The 26,314-nt window shown below is 43.3% G+C and overlaps 1 protein-coding gene across 1 annotated transcript in view; it reads left to right on the forward strand.

Annotated features, from left to right (window-relative positions):
- Window positions 1-26,314, forward strand: part of NR5A2 (nuclear receptor subfamily 5 group A member 2) — a 124,033-nt gene that overhangs the window by 51,148 nt on the left and 46,571 nt on the right. Inside the window, 2 exon segments of the mRNA XM_060088682.1 lie at window positions 20,140-20,259; window positions 25,713-25,860. Coding sequence (XP_059944665.1) covers window positions 20,140-20,259; window positions 25,713-25,860 — 268 coding nt within the window.

A 26,314-nucleotide genomic window follows, 5' to 3' on the forward strand; every position in this document is an offset into this window, starting at 1 on the left:
TTTCGTATAGCATTTATTTTCATTTAAAGGTAAAAAGTCACAATTTTTCTACCAGTTAAGATCATTTTCAGAACTTAGATTTCTAATGGTAACTTTAAACAGGACAATGGGTTACAGATATCAGACTATCAACAACATAAAACAGTATTGTCACCTTATTGTCATTATAGTTTGATGTTCCATAAACCATTTAGATTTACCTACTAATAGCGTAGGGCAGAGTAAGAAGGAATTTTTCAAGAAACGTACACCGTTCACGGTACTTCTGAAAGAAAATCAATTCATTTCATCCTAAGGCATTCATTCCAGCTGCCTCTTCTTGAGTAACAAATATCTTCTTTGTTATCCAAATTATTCTCAATGCAAATCTTATTTGAGGTTTCCTTTAAATTTTCTTATCAACTTTAAAAGTAATTTAAAATTTAAATATGTGAGCATACAATGGTTTTTAAATCAATTCAAATGGTGAGATGATACCAATTTTTATGGATTCTGTGGATTCCTGTACAGCCTCTTAATAGTCCCTGGAGAATGAAAGACTGGATCCTGTGTGTAACCTCAAGCAGCTACCGAAGCAACATGAATCCCGATTTCCTTACACTTACACAACTGAAGTCACAAATGTACAGTTGAGCTACTATAGCGTTGGTCAGATAATTTTAAGATTTCTTCTTTCATTCAGTAAATACTTATCAAAGGTCAGTTGTGTACCAGTTACATTTTAGGACTTAGAGGTTCAGCATTCCTTCTTTTGAGGAATATATTTTATATGTATTTTAGTGGTTATGAATCTTTTTTGAATAATTACACTGACAATAAAAGCATTTCACATTTATCAAACTAGCCTAATCAAGGATTAAAGCTACAAGTCATGGAATGTTTCTGCTCCTCCTCTGTTTAAGCCTCCAAGAGACTCCCCAGTTCTCCCACCCAATGTATAATATGAGTTCAAGTACATTCCCTGGATATGTTCAAAGGTTTTGGGGTTTTTTTTGGCCGCACAGTGCGGCATGCGGGATCTTAGCTCCCCACCAGGGATCAAACCCGCACCCGCTGCAGTGGAAGCTCAAAGCCTTAACCCTGATCTTCCCTGGACCGCCAGGGAAGTCCCAAAGTTTATTTTAATAGTTAGTGTTCCTTTCTGAAGATCAGAGTCAAGGTAAAAAGGAACAGTCATGGTTAAGAAGAATAATATTTTTTTTTTCATAAATTAAAAGTAACTTTTTTAGGTGAACTAGTCAGAGAAGGGTGGAAATCATACAAATAAACAATGATTTTAAAGCCTGATGGAATCTCTAGAAATTTTTTTTCCATGTGACAGCTAAATGGTACCCATCTGTAGACTTTCACTTGTAACCTCTGCAGAGCTGCCATTATTCTCAGAGAATAATGAGTTACGCAGTTTCATTAAAAATGCGTTGATCCTTTTGGAGTACCTTCTCTAATTCATCGATTTGATAATATAAGCACAATAAACATTTTTGGCATCACAAAATGCAGTACCAAAGTGTACTATACCCATAAGTACAAAATGTAACAGTAAAGCAAACATACTTACCAAAAGAGAATCAGGTTTTCTAGCTACAAGATAAAGCTCGGTTGAACAGTGCTAAAATCTAATACTGAAACCGAGCAGGAGCCTTTGGGGCCCTCCTGGGCACAAAAGCCCCTCTGCATCCCCCGTTTCATGTTTGCAGAAAAAGGCTGTAGCCTCCTGGGCCTTTCCTGAGTTCCAAAGAGCAGACTCAAGCAGTTACTGATTAGGGAAGTGAGGAGATGCAGAAACAAAGGAAAAGCAGTCAGGAAACAAAATAGTTCTGCAATAAAACAGAGTATGATTAAAATTCCCCAAACATCACCCCGTTACCTCAGCACCAACCAATCAGAAGAAAGAGGCACACCCTGCAGCCCTCACCCTAAATGTTACCTTTAAAAATTGTTCCCTGAAAGCCATTCGGGAGTTCTTCAGGTCTTTTGAGCACGAGATGCCCGTTCTCTTTACTTGGCACCTTGCAATAAATGCTCTACTTTCCTTTATCACAACCTGCTGTCAGTAGATTGGTTTTGCTGCTTGGTGGGCAAGCAGACCCAAGTTTGGTTTGGTAACGATGTATTAAGAATTCTGTCATCGGGCCGTATTGTAAGCAGTTTTGTACCAGGTCAAATGACTTGAAAGTCACGGGCAGCAGAAACATCCGGGCTCTGCCCCAAGGAGGCTCCAGCACGAGTTACCCCGGATCTGCGCCTCTTGGGAATGGAGAGGGTAGTGGCCAGAGCTAGAGGTGTCCCCTCTCCCAGTCTTGGGTCTCTACCTATGTTGTGTAAGAGTCAGGCTCCCCCCTGCAGAACACAAGGTTACTTCTTTCACAGGCGTAATGGAGGATTACAGGACTTCACACAAATCAAGTTCCTGGTAGTCTATGATCAGGAAATGTCAATTTCTTCTCTCCTTAACTGATGCTTGACAGTCTGGTGCTGTATTTGATACAAGTTCCTGGGCTTGGTGCAGGGCGCTGCGTAACTTGTTACTTCCCTCTGATCCCAACAGAGGCCTCCTGATGCGGAGATTACACGGGCTTTGGAGTCAGACTTGCCTCACATCCTAGCTCTGCCGCTTTCTGGTCATATGCTCTTAGGAAAGGGACTTAACTTTAGTGTCCTTGTGTATATAATAGGGATCATGTACTACTGACGTGATATTTTTAAATTAAATTAAATAATATTTGCGGAGTGCACTGTGCGAGAATCTGGATGCACAGAGATGAAATTGTCTCCATCTTCAAAGAGGAGGGCTCATGTGTGTAAAATATGAGCACCACTGCTGCTTGGGGGCTGGGGGGAGAGGCGAGAACACTGTTCCCCAACAAGAATTACATTTCTTTCTTTCTTTTTTTTTTTTTTTTTGTGGTACGCGGGCCTCTCACTGTTGTGGCCTCTCCCGTTGCGGAGCACAGGCTCCGTACGTGCAGACTCAGCGGCCATGGCTCACGGGCCCAGCCACTCCGTGGCATGTGGGATCTTCCCGGACCGGGGCACGAACCCGTGTCCCCTGCATCGGCAGGCAGACTCTCAACCACTGCGCCACCGGGGAAGCCCAAGAATTACATTTCTGAAATTCTAAAATAGAGAGATACCTGGTAAAGACCAACTCAGTTTATTGTTCAAACCAGCAGATGTGTTTCTTTTGTATGCATTTGGTATCTGCTGTGTAGTTAAGCAGAATTTACGAGACAATTCTCTTAAGTCTGTATTACTCTCTCCCGTTTCTCTTGGGTCTGATGTAAGACCTGCTCAGTCCCTCGTCCCCACTGAAGGACGGAGGGAGGGGAGGATGGCTGTGGGACCATCAGTTTATCGAACTCCGTGGTCAGGAGACGAATGCTGGGTACACTCAGGCTGAAGGGAAGGAAAAGAGCTACAAGAGTCAAATATGAGTCACTCACTGTTGCTAAGTGACTTTGTGCTTCCTTTTATTAGTATGTCAGACAGGCTTATTTATGCCAAATAGTTATGTCTATTATTAATGGAAGGGTATGAGGGTAGGGAGAGAATGAGTTCCGGAAACTTTTTTATTTTTGTTTTTTATTTATTTATTTGTTTATTTTTATTTTATTTTTTTTGCTGTACGCGGGCCTCTCGCTGTTGTGACCTCTCCCGTTGCGGAGCACAGGCTCCGGGCGCACAGGCTCAGCGGCCATGACTCACGGGCCCAGCCGCTCCGCGGCATGTGGGATCTTCCCATACTGGGGCACGAACCCGTGTCCCCTGCATCGGCAGGCGGACTCTCAACCACTGCGCCACCAGGGAAGCCCCCGGAAACTTTTTTAGAAATTAAAAAAAAAAAAAAACTCAGATAATTGCATTACAATATGATGAGTGCAATAATAGAGGTCCCCCGAGGAGAGGAAAATCTCAACACATGGGAGTCCCTTTTTTTCTCTACAACCCTGACCTGGGTTAAAACTGGGACAAAGAAGCAAAGGGCAGGCAAATTGTAGTTTCTGAAGAAGCTGAGGGCTTTATTCAAGTGATTTCTTTTAGCTCTGACCTACCTGCCACGTTTTAGCCACAGGTATACTTCACAAATGTACACGCCCGCCCATCAACACACACACACACACACACACACACACACACACACACACACACACACTCTCTCTCCCCCCCCCCCCCTCTCTCTCTCTCTCAAAACCTCTCCTCCAGAAAGGCTCATGTGTGTGCTTTCAGCTCCATGTCCCCTCTTCCTGTTGTGAAGTCTGAGGGTCCCTTCTCTTCTCACTTTCCCACTGTTCTCTTCATCCCACTTTCTGAGAGAACATTTTCTGTCAGATTTTTCATTCCATGTAAGCTCTTTTCAGTCTTCCGCCTCCACTGGGTCTCCTCACTCCACAGGGATGTGCAAGTCTCCACTGCTAAAAAAACAAAGCCCGCCTCCCTGATCCGGCATCCTGTCTGTCATCATCCTGCCTTTTCCCATCACGGTACCTGCGCCCTTGGTTCTGCTCCTGGTGTCTCCACAGCCGGGAGGTCTGGAGCTGGACCAGCACGGGGGCTGGACCCACACTTCTCAGTGGAAACGGCTCACGAATCTCAGACGTTCCCGGTGACCTTGACCACGTCTTCTCAGGCCTCTGCTCTCCGTTTTGCATCCCTGAGTTTCCTGGGCACCAACTCTTGATTATTCCCTCCCTGGCTCCCCTCCCTCTACCCAGCCCCAAAACAATATTTTCCTCTAAGATCTGCTGTTGGTCCCTTCCCTTCTCACACTACACGTTCTTGGTGATACTGCCCATAACCTTCTCTTCCAGACTCCACGGGAGCGTGTGCACTGCTTGCAGGACACAGATGCTCAGTCACCAATGTCACCGCTCAGAGGTCTCCTTTAGGTGCCCCCAATTTTTCCTTCCCTGAGTCTCAGAGAGCACATTCCTTCCAGCTGTTATCCTGGGTTTTCTGATTTCATCACACTGCTCTCAGCTATGAGCTGCATGTGCAGAAAAAGTTAACAACCACTCAGCAGGCATGTCAGCATCTCCACCTTCCATCTCCTTCCTCAGTGTAGACACACCCAAGTACTCACACTTTCCCACCTTTGCAGCCTTCCCGCCGCTATGCTTGGCTCACAGTGAGACCCCTTCACAGCATTTATCAGACATGGCTGAGCTAAACCCCAATTCCAGAAACCTTCCTCAGTGGCTTGACCTGGAATTAATTTCCCTCCTTCCTATATGACTATAGTATCTTGCTTGTTCTTTTTTAGCTAATATGTCCATATATTCCACCACCAACACCACCACCAAACTCAAAGTCATTGATGTGACAAGTGTAAATGTAGTCACGGAACTCTCTGGAATTGGGGCTGTCTGACAAAATCTGGGACATATGTTGATCATCTTACCCTCTTTCCCCCGGTGGTATTTACTTATGTCTATCTCTCCAGTTCATCCCCAGCCCTTCTTTGTCACTGTTGAGGATCTTCCCACAAACCCTAGCAGGGTTTTGAACCCACTGCACAGAATTGTTAACTTGTCAGAAATTCACCCACGTTAATATGAAAATGATTGATACTGATTTAAAGCAGCAGTCTCAGACTTTTCGACTGCAAGACCCTTTGCACTCTTGAAAATGACTGAGGACCCCAAGACCTTTAGTTCATGTGAGTTTTAACTCTCACTATTAACGTCTTAGGAGTTAAAACTGAGAAATGGTTAAAGCACAAGAACTCACCAGCACACGTTCCACCTGCCACAAGAGTGACGTCATTTCATCCTGGGGCCTCTGTGCTGTCTTGAGAGGCAGAGGGTCAAAGGGCAAATAGCATCTGAGCACAAATGGGAAGACAGTTTTCACCTCTTGGACCCTCTGACCGCGCTTGTAAGACCAGTGGTTTAAATATCACTCCTGTGGGTATTTACTCTCTCATAGGGATTAAAGCTTGATGCCAGCTGAATGCAGTTCCCAAACCAGAATTTTCACATCAGCAAGTCAGTGGAGACACCCAGGGGAACAAAGCCCTTCTGGGGCTGTCAGTGGTCGAGAAGTCACTCTCCAGGGCCAGGGCAGGGATGCCAGCAAGGCCGGGGCAACCATGGGGGCAGACGGATGTTTGTGAAGGTCACTGACAAACAGGTACCGGCGCGCATGCACTCACTCACCCGGTGACGCCTGCACCTTGACTGGGAGTGGCCGGTAAAGAGACAACTGGGTACCATGGCCCTCATCCTTCTAAGGGCAAGATCCTCCGGGTTCGTGCAACAGCTACAGTTTCTGTCTGGTCAGCCCCCGGGACAGGGAACTGGAGGGACCACGTTCCCAACAAAAGCCTGGAGTTGTTGCTTTGGTTTTTGTTTGGGTTGAACTCTTGGTTGGTAGTCACCATTGAGCTGAGGGTGACGGACTGAGCCAGACTTTTGTAGAAGCACAGTGGTGTCCTCTAGACAGGGCACGTATTTATTGAGCCCAAGCCTTGCCCAAGTTCCAGACATGCACTAGCTCAGTGAACTCTCCTCCCAAATTCAGGGTGTCAGTGTTAATTAGAATGTGATGGTAGCTGGGGCAGGAGGGTAAATCAGGAGTTGGGATGAAATACACACACAACTATACATGAAATAGGCAACCAACAAGGACCTGCTGTAGAGCACAGGGAACTCTACTCGATATTCTGTGATAACCTACATGAGAGAAGAATCTGAAAAAGAATAAATCTATGCATATGTATAACTGAATCACTTTGCTGAAACACTAACACAACATGATAAATCAACTATAATCCAATAAAATTTAAAAAAAAGAATTTGATGGAAGCTGGACTAAAGTAAGGCTCAAGGAGTTAAGTCCTTTGCCCAAGGTCACCCTCCTCTGTCAGCCATGGGTGGAATCTGGCTTTGCATCAGGCCTGTCCCATTCCCAAGCTCTCACCCTTTACCATCTCTGTGTATTTTCTCGTACCATATTCCTGGGCCCAAAACGGTGGTGTGTGAGTGTATGTGTGAGGCCGTGTGTGCACACACATACACATGTGGAGGGGAGATACCCATCTTTTTGCTGGAGTTTTCTAGAACTTTTTATTCAAGGGGTGGTGATTCCATCAGTGCCGGCCTCACTGGTCAGCTTGTTAGATGTGCAGGACCCCAATCCCAGAATCTGCTGAATCAGAACGTGCATTTGAACAAGATCCCAGTTAACTGTAGGTGCCTTGAAGTTTGAGAAGCACAGGGGATGAGCACGGCTACATCTCCTGAGCTCGTAAGGGAGGGTGAAGTGAAGCTGTTATGAGGCTTCCTGCTTAGAGAGACATCCAGCACCTTTAGCTTTAAAACTAAAAGAAGAAGAAGAAGGAAAGGGTGCTTCTTAAGAGAATATGCTTTAAAAACAGGCACTTATGCTGTCTTGCCCATAATTTCAGACAGAATGTGCAAATTCTTCAAGACCTAGTCTGTAGAGAAGATGCACTGTCATTTCTCATAGTCATCTTTGAGGTCTGCCTGCAATGTGCTTGATTAAAGCAAGCAAAGACGGAAGGGCCGCACTGAAGAATGTGGTTTGTGGTGGAGTCTAATTTGTGCCACTGGGCAAAGGTCAGGAGACGAACTTGTTAACGGGCTCAGTCCGGGCCGAGATCCATCTCCATGCTTCACCGTATCGATCTGAGCTCCCGGGCACTCCCCTCCTTGAACCGATGGGCTCACGTGTGGATGGAGGTCTCCGAGCTGAGGATTCCAGCAGGGATGCCACCCAGGGCAAAAGGTGGGTGTTTTAACACCCTCGTCTAGGTCCCCCTTTCGGTTCCAAGTGACTTGTTTATCAGTTACTCAGAAAAAAAGATTTTAAAACACATAGGTTGGTTTTCTACTATGAGGAGTGTTGTTTTTCTTCTATAGTTTCTATAAATCATGTCTGTTCGACGTAGGGATTAAATGTATTTGAATATAGGCAGATGGCTTGCTTTCAGGTATAACGTGGATGTTACCAAAACACAGCTCATTTCTTTCTTTTTTTTTTTTTGGCTGTACGCGGGCCTCTCACTGTTGTGGCCTCTCCCACTGCGGAGCACAGGCTCTGGACACACAGGCTCAGCGGCCATGGCTCACGGGCCCAGCCGCTCCGCAGCATGTGGGATCTTCCCGGACTGGGGCACAAACCCATGTCCCCTGCATTGGCAGGCGGACTCCCAACCACTGCGCCACCAGGGAAGCCCTTTCTTTCCTCTTTTAACTGGCCAGAACTGAGGAACTAAAACATTATTTGAAATGAGCGCCGATACAATATTGGAAAATAGTGTTTCCATGATGCTGATGTCCTTCATGTTTCACTTTGGGCCCTGTAGTGGGGTTGAGGAGTCCTGTGTCCCAGCGGTCCCCAACCTTTTTGGCACCAGGGACCGGTTTCGTGGAGGACAGTTTTTCCACAGACGGGGGCTGGGGGATGCTTCAGGTGGTGATGCAAGTGATGGGGAGGGCAGATGGAGCTTCGCTTGTTCACCCGTCACTCACCTGCTGGGCGGCCCAGTTCCTAATGGGGGTTGGGGACCCCTGCTGTATCCCTCCCTGCTGAGCTCTAGGAAGGGGCGCCGGCAACCAGGAGTTATGTGACGACTCAGTTTGCCTTTGGGTCTTCTGGGACCGGGGCCAGGCCGGGGCTACCTGGCCCTTCAGCAATGACCCGGGGACACTAGGAAGCCAGCTGCATGGCTATGGAGGTACAGGGCTGAGAGGTTTGAAGGAGGTGACCCCAGATGCTGCTCCAGGGATACAGCTGGGGAAAGGTGGTCCCCACAGATGGCTGGCCAGGTACCACTCTTTCTGTCATGACCAAATGGACACATCCTCTGAGGTTATATGTGGACTATTAGGAAAAAGGCCCCAGGATCAAATTAAGTTAATATTTGCCTAAGTATCTTGAGAGAAAAATGTAGTCAGTAAACTCAAATCATAATTTGTAGGTTTTCAAAAATAGGAAGAGAAGATACTCATTTTTCTTTTCTCTTTTTTTTTTTCTTTCTTTTCTCTAGGCCCTTTTCCCATCTTGATTCTAGTTTACCCAGAAGAACGGTATCCCCATTTCAGTTGGGGCACAAAACAGATCCCCTTGGGATTAAGTCAATGCCAGGTCTTAGCTCACCCTCCATTCAAGTTACCTTCATAGTCTTTCCCCCAGAATAGGAAAGAGCATCTGTCTAGATTTTATGTCCAGATTAAAAAATCCAAGCTTCTCTCGTTGGGTAACCCTATTTGGTGTATATTTTTCCAAAGGACTTTATTTCTCAAGTCAACCTTCTTCACATTTGAAATAGAGACATTAAATTACCATTAATTTATTTCCTTGCAGGAAATAAATTGAGGCAATGTTACATTTTAAAAAAATTTTAGAAAGATTGTTCTTTTTTCCTGTATGAAAAAGGCTTAGTGACAGGGCACTGGGCTAGGATTCAGAACACCTGGATTCCCACCCCATTTCTGGCCCTCGACTAACCTGCTATACACCACAGCCCACCTGACCGGAATGGCCTCCTCTGTAACATGAAGTCTTTGAACTGAAGGTGGTTACTGGGTCCTTTCAGCACTGACCAAGCAGACATTAATTAGGCAAAGCAAAAATGGTTTGGTTTACCTAGAAATAATCATCCTGCACTTTGGACTCCTGGAGTTCTCTCTTTAGTTGCCACCACTTCCGTGAACATATTTCTGGGCACCTCTGAAGACGCAGGTTCATGTATCCTCAGCACTGCGACCTGAAGAGGGAAGTTGAATCCTGTGAAGGGAGCATGTCCTCCTGTGTCACTGGGGAACAGGGTGGAGGGATTCTCCCAGGAGCCTTTGTACCCAGAGAATTCCCATCACTGAACGGTCCTGAGGGACCTCTCCTTTGCCTCTGCCCTAATGTGGGTTGTATTTTTGGTGATTGATATTTAGGCCACTTGGGTTCTTTCCTCCTTTCTTTGGCCAAAAGCCTGATTGAAGCAGCCAGCCAAAAAGGACCCAAGGACATTTTAGCCTCTTAAAAACTTTTTTTTTTTCTTCTGGCTTTGAAACGCAGTCTACCAAGGAGGAAGCTGCATTCAGACCTTAAGGGAGTCACAGCTCATGCATCTTCCTTTCTTCTCCATCTGGTGTCCCAAGGGCTCCAGCCATGGATCCATTTCATGGCATGTAGGGCTGCCAAAACCTTCCCTAATTTATGCCTTAATCACTGTTGTCCAGACAATAGACTGTTGCATACCTGGAATTCTGTGGCTGGTGTCATTATTGTTTTTAAGGCAGTGTCTGGAAAATGAAGATTATAATCTTAACCCTACTACCCTATTCCGAAAACGACAATCATATTCACAGATGCTTTCTGGACATTCCAACCAGGCTTAAAGGGCTTTGTCCTCATGGCTGGAAGATCCGCCTGGTCAGACATGTGAGGAACGTTGCCTTAATTATACAGAGGAGATTTCTAAACTAGAGAACAGGAAACAGGCAGTGGTCATAAATGAAACAATACCTACTAGGAGAAAGCACTGGAAAATATTTCACATCAATCTGCCTTAAACTATTTACTTTCTTGTTCAGCAACCTTTGCCATCACCTGAAATCTTTTTCCTCTGTACTTCATTCAACACCTCTTATATTTGGCCTTCCTTTGTTTATTTAGATTCAGGTTTCCTTACCATTAATAGGGTGTCTGCTGTGTGCCAGCCACCCAGCTGGGCACACTTGTGTTTATCCCATTTAACAAAAAAGCCATTGCTTGGGGGAGCAGCTGAGGTTTAAGGAGTTTGAACTCTTTGCCCAAAGTTACATGGTGAGGGTGTCAAGGTAGAAACCCAGGTTTCTGAGCTGTAAAGCCCGTATATTTCCTTTGTAGTGTCTAATGGTCCTGAACTAGGCTATAAATGAAGGGGCCTAAAATGTATACCTTTTCTCCATTTCTGGAGTGTCTCAGGTTATCTTTGGAAAGCAGACCATCAGAAAATTGTGTTCTAGGACCAGATTATCTTGGCTTCTCTTTTTTTTTATTATTAGTTTCTGCTTTATAACAAAGTGAATCAGTCATAGATATACATCTGTTCCCACACCCCTTTGGCTTCTCTTAACATTAGCTTTACAGGAGCGTTTGCTGTGAAGCTCAGTGTTGGCTATGGAGGGGATGTTGTCAGAGCCTGGTTTATGTGCCATCTAGAAGCCTCCTGTAAAAACACACGTGAGGGGCTTCCCTGGTGGCGCAGTGGTTGAGCGTCTGCCTGCCGATGCAGGGGACACGGGTTCGTGCCCTGGTCCGGGAAGATCCCACATGCCGCAGAGCGGCTGGGCCCATGAGCCATGGCCGCTGAGCCTGCGTGTCCAGAGCCTGTGCTCCACAACGGGAGAGGCCACAACAGTGAGAGGCCCGCATATCGCCAAAAAAAAAAAAAAAAAAAAAAAAAAACACGTGAAGTTTCTCTCAGGAGTCCAGTACTAGAAGCTGTTTCGAATGTCATGTGTCCACAAATCATGTTAGCAGTGGTGCTCTGGTGACGAGGACCCAAACTGGCCCTTTGCCAGCCACTGGAGCAGCCCTTATCAAGCTTGGGAGCCGATGCTATTCTTGACTTCGACTTATTTTCCTACCTTTATTTTCCCTTTATCTCCATTTTCTCATTTCTGTCATTTCATCTTTGATTATTCGTACATATAAACTCCTACAAAAAATTTTAGGGATGTTGCATTTATTTTGTTATTATTTTTTAATTTAATTTTTATTTTATATTGGGGTATAGTTGATTTACAATGTTGTGTTAGTTTCAGGTATAGAGCAGAGTGATTCAGTTATATATATACATTTTTCAGATTCTTTTCCCATATAGGTTATTACAGAGTATTGAATAGAGTTCCCTGTGCTATACAGCGGGTCCTTGTTGATTATCTATTTTATATATAGTAGTGTGTAGGATGTTTTATTTTACACACACACACAAACACACATATTTATTTATTTTCTAATCATTCGTTCCATGGAGTTTAACACGTTATATGTTACCTTGTGCACTGGTTATTTTGTGTGGATATGTCATGTTTGCTCAGTTCATTTGTAAATTCCTTGAGCATAAGAATTAGGTCTTATTTCATTCAAGTCTCAATGGCACCCAACACCAATCTGTGTAATTTGATTGATTGTTGATTGGGAAATGTCCATAACCTGACAAGATGAATGAGTCCTAGGTTAAGCATGCCCTTGTACAAACCAACTTTTTTAATGCCAGTCTCACTAAATCTGGGGCTGGGTTGGCCATGAAGGTCACCAATATGCTAATTCCTACTTCTTGACTTTGTAAAAGACTGCCACCTTACAGAAGAATCACCCCTGTCGTGCTGACTAAATTGTCCTGTCAAAGCCTCTCTTAGGGGAATGATGGACACAGCTCACCTTCTCTGAGTGGCAAAAAAACCCTTCTCTTCCCATCTCTTTGCATATAAGCATGCTTTGACTTTTTTTTTAATTTTTATTTTATATTGCAGTATAGTTGATTTACAATGTTGTGTTAGTTTCAGGTGTAGAGTAGAGTGATTCAGTTATACATGTCTATATCTATATCTATATATTCTTTTTCAGATTATTTTCCCATTTAGGTTATTACAGACTGTTGAGTAGAGTTCCTTGTGCTATACACAAAATATTTAAAATTTGTATGGAAACACAAAGACCCTGAATAGCCAAAGCAATCTTGAGAAAGAAAAATGGAGCTGAAGGAATCAGGCTCCCTGGCTTCAGACTATACTACAAAGCTACAGTAATCAAAACAGTACGGTACTCACACAAAAGCAGACACATAGATCAATGGAACAGGACAGAAACCCAGAAATAAACCCATAATCGACTTATGGTCAATTAATCTTCGACAAAGGAGGCAAGAATATACAATGGAGAAAAGAGAGTCTCTTCAATAATGGGTGCTGGGAAAACTGGACAACTGTGTAAAAGAATGAACATGCTTTGACTTTGAAACAGCAGAATGTGATCTGTTCCTTAGACCACAAGGAAGAATGGTCTCTTTACCTCTTAGCGCTCAACTTAGTCAGATCACGTAAATTTTATGTGGCTGGACATAGAAACCTGAACAGAAGACACTACCAGTACTACTGAGTGCAAACTCTTAATTGACCCCACAAGTACGATGAATGTACTGTTAACTTATAGTTAATTTATATTTCAATAAGAAGCTGTTTGAAATGTGGATAAGAGGAAGAGGAAAGTCTGGGCAAAAGTTATCCTTCACTTTGACAAATTCTGAGAATGTAGCTACAATTCAGTTTGAAATAAATTGGTTAAATTACATCATGTTGTGTGGTGATAACATAGATCTCAATAGTGATATTTCATGTTTACATCCATTATGCAGTCTTTTTCTTCCAGACCTCAAAGGTGTCTCTCACTGATGTAATAACTTCACATGTATATAAATGAAAAAAGTCGGCATTGAATATCTGGCATTAGCCCATCTTTAAATAAAAGAAAATTGAATTCAGCATCCCTGGGAAATAAGGCATACCAGGCATCTGAATGTTCTGGATAAATGAAACTTACCTTTGGAAGCATTCGTCCTCAAAAGAAATTTAGTGATTGTTGATGGAAAGCCTCCAACACAAACCACATGATTCCCTCGCTTCCTAACCGAGGATTTTTTGAGCCTGTTCTGCTGACTCATCATGGTCCAGGGCGCCTGCTCTTGGACCCTGGGTTCAGGGTGGTCCCCTTAGGGCTCCCTGACGTCTTGTGCCCCTGACACCTCTGCTACCCCTGGATTGAGATGTTCAAGAAGTAGATTGAGGTCTGGTCTGTTTTATCTTTTATCTCCTTCCTCTGCTGACGGCTCTCATGTTCACTTCCCAACCACTTTACCCCTGATGGTGTGGAGGTGGCCCATGTCCCCGGAGGTTGAGGCTATCAGCTGTAGGGCAGCCACTCGACCCCCTCAGTTCCTGGATGATGGGCCAGTGGGCACACTGATCGGTGTCCGACCCCCACACACTGGTCAGGGAGGTTTGCTTTGGGAGAGGTCTTCGGAGGGAAATCTAGGGAATGTGGATGAGGTTTGTGTCCAGAGGAATAGCCTGACTGAAATAGATCGTTCTAGTGACGGTGTATGTGATGAATTACAACTAGATGGAGAAGACGGTTGACTCACAGGGTCCTATTTCCATGGACTCTTGGTTATGACCTAGATGGGAGGGAGTTGGTGGGAGTGGGAGGGAGTTGGTGGGAGTGGAAACACAGGGCAGGTACCCTGCAGTCAAACCTCTCTGCCTCCTGCTTCCCTCACCTGGAAGAGAGTTTCTATACCAGAGGGAGAAAAAAATCCTTTGTTGGTCTACTGGAGAAACGGAGAAGGGGCCAGAAGAGCTGAGTCCCTGGCTAAGTGTTGCCAGGCAGGTCTTTGTACTCTGGACCGACAGCCCGCAATTAACAAATACACAGGAATCACTTCAGTTGTCTCTGAGTGGGGAAGAACTGCACATAAATCTGTTGGGTTTTGCAACAATTGACAGGGGAGTTAGGCTGTTATTTCTCTTGTACAGTATTGTTCTTAGTGCTTGTTTAATCATTGTTAGTGTGAAATCATTTTTTCTTGGACTTTGTAGCAGTTTATTACAGAGGTTGCTGATAATCATCAGTGTTTTTTATAAAGCCAGTAAAGGATTCAAGCAGTTGTGTGTCAGTCTTGACCAAAGTAGGTTCTCATTAGGAGTTGCTAAGTTGATGCTGATTTGTTTGAGTTTTCTCTCCCTGCTTCTGACTATACCTTTATAAATGTCATCATTGTTGCAAAAGAAAGTATAAGGAAATGGAGGTCCACCTGCAAGGATTTTTTTTCTTTTGTCCAGAAATAATAGCTGGATGTTATTTGTAATTGTTCTGAAGAATCTTCATGTTTTTTTTAAAACACTTTGTTCCATGGGCTTCCCTGGTGGCGCAGTGGTTGAGAGTCCGCCTGCCAATGCAGGGGACACAGGTTCGTGCCCCGGTCCGGGAAGATCCCACATGCCACGGAGCGGCTGGGCCTGTGAGCCATGGCCGCTGAGCCTGCGCGTCCGGAGCCTGTGCTCCGCAACGGGAGAGGCCACACAGTGAGAGGCCTGCGTACTGCAAAAAAAAACAAAACAAAAAAACCTTTGTTCCAAGCATTGTTTTAACAGGAGCTACTGAGGAAAAAAAAAAGAGTTTTTTAAGTGGTTCTACAACATTAAGACCTGCTTAAACGTACCCTTCTCAGAAGCTTCTGTGACCCCCCTGGAAGTCTCCCCAAGAAATGAAGCAGGGTAAAGTGACCCCCAGCTTCTAATGCACAGGGGGTTATTATAATGGATGTACACTTCTGTCTCCTCTCCTTGGAGTGTGACTTTTCTTAAAGGCAGGGATTGTGTCCTGTCCACCTCTGTTTCCCCCCAACTTTCTAGCACAAGGCCTGGCACACACCAGATTCAATGATCCGAAATTAGAAATGGGTTCATGTCCACTTTAAATTACCAACCCATGTCAGTCGAATGTTTTCCTAAATATATCTTTCTTAAAGCTTAACTGCAATGATTCATGATGTCGATTTTGAAATAAATACCCCTGCAAGAGGGAAAGTGGAATAACAGTTCAATGGCCAGACTGTGCAAAGGTAAATTTGAAGGGGCAACAAAAAGGGTCTGATAAGTTCAACCTGGGCTTGAGAAAGATCTACACATTTTTCTTCTTCTAATTGTTTGCCAAATTCACTCCTCTTATGAGAAAGCACAGGTTTCTAATGATTAACATCCTGGGTTGTGGGAAGGTGTGTTCCCAACACTGTGAGGCCTGTGTTCCTTCACACGCTCATCTGTAAGACCAGTGTGAGTCTTTTCTGATGAGTGACTCGGGTTCTGAGATAAGCCCTTCTTTTTATTACAGCTGATAACACAGGATTGTACGAGGGGGTATTACCAACTAGTGAGAGGTTTTGATATGTCATGGAAATGACACTCCCTCAGTCCCCTGTCTGGGCTCCCCAAATGCCACCTGAAATTGTTTGTTGACAGCATTCATACCTGGAAATTTGCTCAAAAGTAGTAGATTATTTTTCTCCTCTCCTCCCCACCCCCTCCACCATATCACCTATAACACTCCTTCCTAAAGAGAAATTATCTTCAAAATTGCCAGCATCTCTTATCTGGAGATAAGGAACAAGTCGGTCATCATAGTTGCCTTGTCCTTTCATTCATAGAGCTGCATAAACACTATGTCACCCAAAGCCCCGTGAAGCTGCATACTCTCCAATTTCAAGATAACATAAAATATCACATAATCAATTGTGGAAATATTGAAACGGAATGTCAGCTTGGAAAACCTCCTCAGAGAGCCTTAAAACAAGGAATCAACTGCCCGAGAGGGGTGTTAAAATTACAATTAGTCAAGAAGTCTTTACCGAGGGCCAGCGGTGGGTCCAGACCTGCCGGCCCGTGTGGGGAGGGTCACCCGTGTGTTCATCCCCGGGTGAAGATGACCCTTCCCTTCACGAGCCCCGAAGGAGTCACTTTTTCTGTTGTTGTCCATGTCCCAGAGACACCGGCCAAAAGCAGACACTTGCCGGAGTGAAGGCACCACGGTCATTCACGTGTTCCTTCCTTTATTTCACAAGCTGGGGCTGCACTGGACCACCCCACCCCCACCCTGGGGGCTGCGGCTTCCAGGCTGCCCCGGCCTCATGGAGTGAGACGAATAAACAAGCACTTACAGTACTTGGTGGAAACAGAAGAAATGATGACATGAACGGCACAAAATACAAAACCAAAAATGAAGTGCTAGTTATGGGAAATAGACATGCTCAATTTCATCTATTCCTGCAACTTCTGAAGCAACAGAGGATCCAGGAAATAGACAGATTTTCAAAGCCAATCCATCTCCACACACACACACACACACACACACACACACACACACACACACACACACACAGCTAAGAATAAGGTCTGAAAATGATACATTCCACTCTTTTTCTGAGCATGACACACAAATATATCCTTATTTGGAAGTGTATCCTGATCCTAAAAGAAAAGAAGGCCAGGGAAAGTGAGGTTCTTATCTTACAACTTGAACAGGATTTGATGCTGGCAAACTGTTGCCATAAGTATTCCTCTCATGTTATATACCAAGGATAGGGGCCACCACATGCACATGAGGAGGAAAAGCCCCCTCAATGTGATGGCTCCAGGAAACATGCTGCTTTTAACAGTCACTCACCTTTTCTCCTCTTCTCTATAGCAAGAATATCATCTCTTAGCTTTTTCATTTTTCCACCTGCAAGATGGGAATCATAAATCTTCCTGCCGTGTAAATAGGTTCTTAAGCTGGAATCCCGTCCAGATGTCTTGAACCACGCTTCGAGGTTATTCCCCAATTCTTGGCAACCTTTGGGTATGATAACTCTTTCTGGGGAGAAGATCCCCAAGTGTAGTATTTTCAGCTTCCCTGGAAAGAGTGCTAAATAAATAATTAAAGCTTCACATCACAGAAGAAAATTTTCAGGGGAACTGAATTGCCACCGTGGACTGATACATTTGAAATAAGACGCTGATAGGGTATGAGCTGGAATGAAGTGTAGTAAGCCCAGTAGAACCAAGTGCAGTTGGTTTTGAAGTTGCCCCGAGCATCTGAGAGGGACGGTCCCTGAAAACTGCTGGGCGTGAGGACACCCATGTTGTTTGGACATTTGGCTGCAGCTCCTAGTGTGAGCTGTGTGCAGAGAGCAGCAAGGTGGGTCTCCTTCAGCTGCTGCCACAGCCCGACGTGTACACACAACACTGGAGATTTTCCTCTGAAGAAGGATGAACTCCCTCTGTCACCAACCCACTCATCTGTGTTGGTGAGCGTTCTCCCCTAGGAGAGTAATTTCCACAAGGTAGGGACTGCTTCTACCTTGTTCACCATTATACCCCAGACCCAGCACTTAGACCCAACAAATAAATGGCTCTTAACATCTATTTACTTAATGAGTGAAATTCTGTGGGTCAGAACAAATCATTTCTGACGGAGATGTTTGGGGATGCCTTTTCCTGTTCACAGAGCCTGACTGTAGCTTCAATCTCTGCAGTTACCTTTTTCCTTCTCAACAGGATCAATATGGCCTTCCAACTGGGAGCCTTGTGTTTGGCATTGTTTCTTCATTAGTGTATTGTTTCACACTTTATTCATTCCATCCTCAAGACAAAAACTATCTCTTGTATTTTTAGGTGAGAAGATAAGGCTTAGAGAACTAAATGGCTTGGCCAAGCTCTCAGAGCTGGAAAGTGCACAACTGTACCTTGAATCCTTGCTTTAGTCTAAGTTCAGTACTGTCTTGTTTTCTAGACTCATGGAAATAGTCAGCCCTAAGCTCCTATCACTGGTAATATGTGAGTGGAAACTTCCTAAGTATCACCCAACCGTCCAGAATCTCATTAAATATCTGCTTAAAGATGAATTTGTTATAAGTGAGTTAAATTAATTCAGTTTAGAAAATTCTAACACCTCTTTTTCTTTTTTTAAAAAAAATGGGTAGGGCTTCCCTGGTGGTGCAGTGGTTAAGAGTCCGCCTGCCGATGCAGGGGTCACGGGTTCGTGCCCCGGTCCGGGAAGATCCCACATGCCATGGAGCGGCTGGGCCCGTGAGCCATGGCCGCTGAACCTGTGCTCCGCAACGGGAGAGGCCACAACAGTGAGAGGCCCGCATACTGCAAAAAAAAAAAAAAAAAAAAAAAAATGGGTATAGTTGATTTACAATATTGTGTTAGTTTCAGGTGTACAGCAAAGTAATTCAGTTATATATATTTTTTTTCAGATTATTTTCCATTATAGGTTATTACAAGATACTGAATATTGATTGTTCCCTGTGTTATTACAGTAAATCCTGTTGCCTATCTATTTTATTTAGTGTATATTTGTTAGTCCCATACTCCTAATTTATCCCCACAATTCTCTGGCTCCCTTTTAGTAACCATAAGTTTGTTTCTTATGTCTGTGAGTCTGGCACCTCTCCATGTAATTTGGAGACATCCTAGAGCTTGAGAGAGAGAAAGAGGATCCTCTAGGGGTACCAGTTAATAGGTCTCTGAGACCATATTTTCTCATAATGTAAATTGAAGAAAATGATGCCGGTTCTGCTAACTCCACAGGCAGGTTCTCTGAATTAAATCTAAAACAATATGCAAAACTCTTCAAAACTGTTAAATGACATCTAAATATCAGGTGTTGTTGGTAAAAATGTGTGATGTATTTGGGCACGCCAAGATCTTTGGCTGGTACATATTACAAAATGAAAAGAAACTGTCACAAATAGCCATGGAAATGGATCCATATGCCCTCCACGTTTGACCGTGGATACGTGGCCTGCACCTGAAATAGGTTATGTTGCTGTCATTAAAGAATGCGGTCCCCTGGGGGGGCGACACCATGTGGATAAAATACTCACTGTGATGCAGTCCTCTTCAGTTTACTCCCCACTGCCGTCCTGTGAAGGGGGTACTGTACTCAGCCCATTTTTCAGATGTGGAAACGGAAGTGTAAGGGGTTTATGGGAAAATTGTCCACATCCTAAAACAAGTGCAGGTGAACATCAAGACCAAGCTTGGTGATTGTTCTAGTCAAAGTCTAGCACAATTTGGACTTTGGGTGAACACGGATGACAAACAACGCCGTGTGCCTCTAAATTCAGAAGTCATTTGAGGTGTCCAGCTGATTGCCTCTCATATAAATCCTCACAGTTTGGTGGCTTGCCAGTATCCAAATCCTATTTCAGCTTGGGCTCAATGGATTAACCTCTACACAAGCCTGGGCTATTTGGGGTCATTCTAATGGGGTCCACTGAGGACACTCTGAGGCGCCTGTACGTCCCACAGGCAAATGCTAATAGATCTAATGACAGACCCATCTAATAGAGTACCGTTTCCTAGCAGCTCATTGATTATAAATATTTAGTTTAAGTATTTATATGTGGCCTAAATAGTATTTGTCCAAATGAAAAGAATGATTTTCAGGAGGAAGGATGGAAATTCTGAGCATCTGTGCTTCGGTGACCTTTGGTGGTCCTTCCTTGCTTCTAGTGGTTTCTCAGGTAAAAAATCATGCAAGAAAAAAAAAATACTGAGTTACAGTGTCATTTTTTTTCTATTTCTTTTACAGGTTGATGACCAAATGAAGCTGCTTCAGAACTGCTGGAGTGAGCTCTTAATTCTCGACCACATTTACCGACAAGTGGTTCATGGAAAAGAAGGATCCATCTTTCTGGTTACTGGGCAACAGGTGAGTGTAGACACCGTAAAAAAAAAAAAAAGTGTCTTTTTATTAAGCACGTTCAAGATGGCACGAATTTAACTAGGTCAGGAGCACTTTTGTGCTTTGAAAGGGACATTGGCTGCAAATAATTTAGAAAAGCTGACTTGGTGTGCTCCGTTCCTGCTTGGATGATTACAGTGAAACTTGTAAAAGCCGGCGCGATCACAAACAGCCTGCCGTTTCCAGGCTTCTGGGATTGAGAGTTGTGCTTTGAAGGGTCAAAACAATTGCTAAATCAAAATTAATGGTTAGTACCTAGGGTTTTTCCTCAAGCTTCTGCATGAATCTACCACACTTGTTTGTCTGCCTTTTTTAAAAAAAAACCTTAGAAATGGTGGAATCCTCACTATTTTGGAATCATGTTGGTGGAAGAGACCGATTCAAATATCATATATCAATCATCTAAATATTTGACCTAATGGCAAGCAAGTAAGAAGGGAAGGGAGTGTTAGTGTTAGTTGTAAGAACCAGTCATTATTGAAAATGAAGGTGGAAAGAGGAAATTACAGTGAGGTCCTGCTCCTTTCTGAATAGATATTTGTTCAGGCAACAAATATTTATTGAGCATCCTGCAGGGTCCAGCCATCATGGAGCTTAACACTGTTGCAGGAGAAACTGACAATAATCAATAATCCTAATAAATGTTAGAGGTCAAAGTGCTATTGAATTTTTCTTTAAAAAAGGAACTGTTGTGTAAAGGAGCATCAACGTACATCCGTGGTTGTGTTGCTGAGTGACCCTTGGGTTGCCGTGTTAATAGGACTGGTTGGTTGAGCCTTATTGAGAAGGTGAGATTTGAGCAAAGGTTTGAAGGAAGAGAGACATGTGGGCTTCTGGGCACCTGGCGGAAGAGAAAGTCTGCTTAATGGGCATAATTCCAACTTTACAGGATTTTGGCCTGTCCCTCCCATTTCTTAGCCTCCGTTTTATAACTGGTGTGTTATTAAAATGGATGCAAGGAATGCAGAGATCTGTTTACTCCATTGGACTGTTCCAGGCATGTGTGGAACGGTGCTTCAGGACTCGGGACTCAGGCACTGTGATCTTTTACATCGGCCATAAATGTTTATGTGCTGTGAAACCCCAGCAGTGCCTATTTGAAAATGAAAGGCTGTCTCCACATCATTTGCTGAATTATAAATAAATCACATGTTCCCAAGCAAATTAAAGGAAAGCATTCTTTCAGAGTTTTTGCAGATTGGACCAATCTCATCACTGTCTGGTCTCTGCTTTCTGCACTATTCATGAGAAAGGCTTTCTAGAATCAAGCCTCAGTGGGCTTGACTTCCTGATCTTGTGAATTTTTGTTGAGCCTTTTCATCCTGTGGCTCAGGTCTTTGGGAGAAGTGTACCCATTTTCAGAGTTGCATCACGGGTCTGACTCCCCACCCCCTCCCTCCGAAACCCGACTGGGAGCTGCATTAGAAGAACAAGACTCAGCCCACACATTAATTTGATTTCATCCTTCTGAGTTCCAGAAATCAAATGGGTTTGTGCCATTCTTTCTCAGAGCACTTCCATTCCTGCTCTTTAGAAATTCTCCTTATTTCATGTTTCATTTTGCCTTAAGTGCTGTCCCTGGGTAAAGGTAATTACCATGTAAAAAGTAGAGAAAGTGCATTTCTTTCTCTGAATTTCCAAACCAAGAACAGTCAAGGAGTAGATGGCATTTCTGGTCTTTAGTATCAATTGTTGCGACTTTGCGTTTTGCCAACACAACAGAATTTCTTACTTAACCCTAAAGTTAGCTATTTTAATTCTGTCTTTTAGTCTGGCTTCTATAAGTGTACATTAAATAACCTTGTTAAGCCAAAAGGAAATAATGATTATCCGTAATGTTAAGCACTGCCAAATCAATTCCACATATTTAGCATCTTATCACTATGACAAGAATTCGTTTCTATCCAGTATTTGAAAAATACACGCACACAAAACATATGGCTGTATGTGTGTATATAAAACAACAGTAGAGGATTTTGATGTGGCACCACTTTTCAGTATTTGCATATTGTAGCTAATTAACAGCCGCTGTAAGATTTTCCTAAGGGAAAGGACTACTGGCAGTTCATTCATTACCTTCTATTATTGTGTATCATATTAAAAAGACGGGCATCTTACAACATACAAGTCATCAAAAATTTCAGCTGTTAGAACTAAAAGCAATTTAGCTACAACTGTTGCTACCTTCATGGTGAGTGAAATTTATCCAAAGGGGATATCTGCTTACAGTATTTCTTCAATATCTCTGTTGAATTTAATGGCACAAAGATTCCATGTAAGAGAGCGATAAATTAATTTTACTAAGTACATAAAAGACAAGGCCAGCTGCTCCTGAAATGAGGGCAAACTCCACATTCAACAATGAAAATATAATTATGTTTGTAATAAAGTGTCAGGAAGTTGCCGATCTGGGCGCTGTTTCAGGAATAAATCACTGCCCCTCCTTCAGAGCCATGCAATTTGATAAATTAGCCTTGAAAGAAATGTTATCAGAGCCCCCATTTCATAAGCATGTTTGGGCTTTCAAATTAGCATGTAAATAAATGTATAGCGATAAAGTTGTTGGCGTGACAATTGATTTCCTGAAGTCCTTCTAAGTACAGAATCCTGTGAAACCATTTCAGTCCCTTTCCATTAGAGCGTGTTATTTTCCAAGTATAAAGTTCTAATAGTTGAATTTATTTCATACCTGCTCAATTTACACACATAGCAAATTTTAATTAACCCATATATATATATATATATATATATATATATATATATATATATATATATATATATATATATATATTTGTGTGTGTGTGTGTGTGTGGTACCCGGGCCTCTCACTGTTGTGGCCTCTCCCGTTGCGGAGCACAGGCTCTGGACGCGCAGACTCAGCGGCCATGGCTCACGGGCCCAGCTGCTCCGCGGGATGTGGGATCTTCCCGGTCCGGGGCACGAACCCATGGCCCCTGCATCGGCAGGCGGACTCTCAACAGCTGAGCCACCAGGAAAGCCTGACCCATATTTTTTTTTTAATTAATTATTTAGAGTCCTTTCAGTTACAATGTACTACATTTGCACCTGTGAAGGTCTAGTATTTGGACTTACTTCCTACCTGTTAGAACCACAGACATAGCAAAATTGAATGAACCCCATCTTAATAATAAAAAATCAATTAATACCAACATATTTCTGGCTTATTTTAGTAGTACACCTTCCTGGTTTAGGGATCCACTAGAGATTTTTATTAAAATGTGTTATGTACATGGACTTCCCTGGCGGTCCAGTGGTTAGGACTCCACGCTTCCACGGCAGGGGGTGCAGGTTTGATTCCCTGGTCGGGGAACTGAGATCCCACATGCCACACGCTGCAGCAAAAAACAAAAAACAGAGTGTGATGTACCTTCTAAGCTACACCAACGATGCTTTCAGCAATTGATTCCAAGCTTAAGTTTGCAGTGTTGCCCCAACTACTCTCATTTCTAGATAACAATGGAAGTGGGTGGCACCTTACCATTATCCAGCTGAAGTGCCTCCCTGAGAGATGGGGGCACGAAAGATGGAGCCTTCTTGTGACTACCCAAGGCTCTTGCTTCATCAATGGCTTCACTGGCCCACAGCCTCTCCTGTCTTGTCCCAGGTTTCCTCTACCTCTGGCCCTGGCTGCCATTCCCAATTCTACCCCAGTTGCCCCTATAGGATTTATATTACTACCATGTGGAGTAGTTAGACCATGTACAGTTTCTAAGGGACTCAGAGCTCAGCCACCCCTGTTAAGTAAGAAGAACATCCTTGGAGTAGAAAGTTCTCCTGTAAGAGAACTGGTACATTGATGGTTGGGACATCCCTGGGGTGTGCCAGACAGGTGACCCTCACATGGTCCATGACATCCATCCACTTGTCCTCTGCTTCTGGCTCAGGGTTCGGGCTGCCTGTGTGCTGACCCTTCCTTTCACACAATCTGCAACAGAAACCACAGGTGCGCTTAGGACAGTTGATGTTTGAATTTAACGGGGAGATGCGGGCACCTGGACCAGGCGAGTAGGACAGTGCGGTGGTGATGCGGCGGCCTCCCCAGGACACGTACAGACTGGGGCTTTTTCACACACAGTTGACCCTCTGTAAACCGATTGACACCTTTGGGGGGGCCGTCTTTCCACTGACTCATAATTTTTCTCACTCTCAAAAAAAGGTTTCTGTACACCCAGTATTCTCAAGTTAAAGCTGAAAATTCAACTCATCATATTTACACAATAAAAAAAAATCCATCCTGCCTTGTTTTTAATTGCAAATTCTCCTCAAGGGACTCATTCTCCTGCTTAGGAGGCAGCCCTGTGCCTTCTCCTAGAGAAGCAAGTGCAGTCAATTATGGTAATGAAATGTCAATAAATATAAAAATTTAATACAGTCTGCTCCGGGTGAGTGGCAGATGAGGGCTTGCCTCCCAGACAAATTTGCTGCTGCTGCAAATATTAAATGCACCTAAAAGAGTATCTGGTTGCCTGAGAGCTCACCAGTAAAAAAAAAAAAAAAAAAAAGATGGGAGCGTCAGGTACCAACTGGGCTTTCCCCTTATGCTGTAATTGCAGTCGCAAAGCCAGTTCTGCCATTGATAGCCACCCCTACATTTTAACTTATTATTATAAATTGAACTTTTGGTGTCCCCGTGAATAATCTGAGATGGATGCATTGCAGCACTTTTTTTTTTCAATGAAGAGGGAAGTAAACCTTTTTTGTTTTCTGAATCAAGAAATTATTCTTCTCATAAATAAGATCACTGCTGGCATTAGAGAGAAATGTATTGACAATCATAGGAAAGTAGCTAGTCTTTGTAGCTTTTGAGGAAGCAGCAAATCAAAGAATAATCTAAATGTGATTCTTTCATCATCCATAAGCATGCAATCTTGAGCAATGATTACTTTAAAATGAAGTCTCTTAATAAAATTAGAAACATATCTCTGCCTTCACTTGCCTCATTAATTAACTTCATGTGCATATAGAATGCCACCCTGGATTCACTTTTTATGGACAGTATATTTTTCTTTAAACTTACTCATGAGCTAACAATTTTCATCTTAGGTGATAATGTCACTTCACAATAGGAAAAAAGATAAAGGTATCTATGTGTACAATTGAGGCAGTCAAGACCTGCTTCCTACAAAGCTTATCAAAATGATTAGATTGATCAGGATGATTATGATACATTTTATTATAATAGAATGTGTATCAAACTGTCTTCATGGGGAAAGTCCCCTGTGTTATGGATCTATACTGCAACCTGATTTTACCCATAGTGCTTAAAAGTCTCAAGGGAAATATATATGTATACATGTTTTTAATATATGTGTATATACATATATAAATTTTAACATAAATAATAAATAAATATAGAATTTCCGGTTCTGAAAACCCCCTAAACTGATCCTGTGTTGCAGGTGGACTATTCCATCATAGCCTCACAAGCGGGGGCCACACTCAACAACCTCATGAGTCATGCACAGGAGTTGGTGGCAAAGCTTCGTTCTCTACAGTTTGACCAACGAGAGTTCGTGTGTCTGAAATTCTTGGTGCTCTTTAGTTTAGGTAAGGAATCCTTTTCTCATAAAAATGACTAAATGATACTGACCTTTAAGTGTCTTGAGGTCCATCCATGTTTTTGTTCTTCCAAGATAATGACCTTCTTTTCTAATCGTGAAATCTTCCAGCTCAATTATGTTTTCCTGTGTGTGTTCCTGGCTGAGTCATAGCCCGGTAGTGGGTGGTTTGGCATATGGGGAAGGAGTTACGACTGGAGTCCTGAGTGTTCTTCCCTGATGGATGTAATGGGTGGGTGACGCTGATAGACAGCCATGGCAGAGGGTTAGGAAAGACGCATGGTGTCACATTTTGGCCACCTTTCTGCTGTTAGTCGTTTCTCTGCACCTTTTGTTTCAGCTTGCAAGCTACTGCTGTTTTTGTTCTTGTAAAATATGGATGGTAATTAAAAACCTGTTTCCTAAATCTCTATCAGGATTAACTACAGAATGTTTATAACCAG

The sequence above is a fragment of the Mesoplodon densirostris genome, chromosome 2 (genome assembly GCF_025265405.1).
Source record: "Mesoplodon densirostris isolate mMesDen1 chromosome 2, mMesDen1 primary haplotype, whole genome shotgun sequence".
NCBI lineage: Eukaryota > Metazoa > Chordata > Mammalia > Artiodactyla > Ziphiidae > Mesoplodon > Mesoplodon densirostris.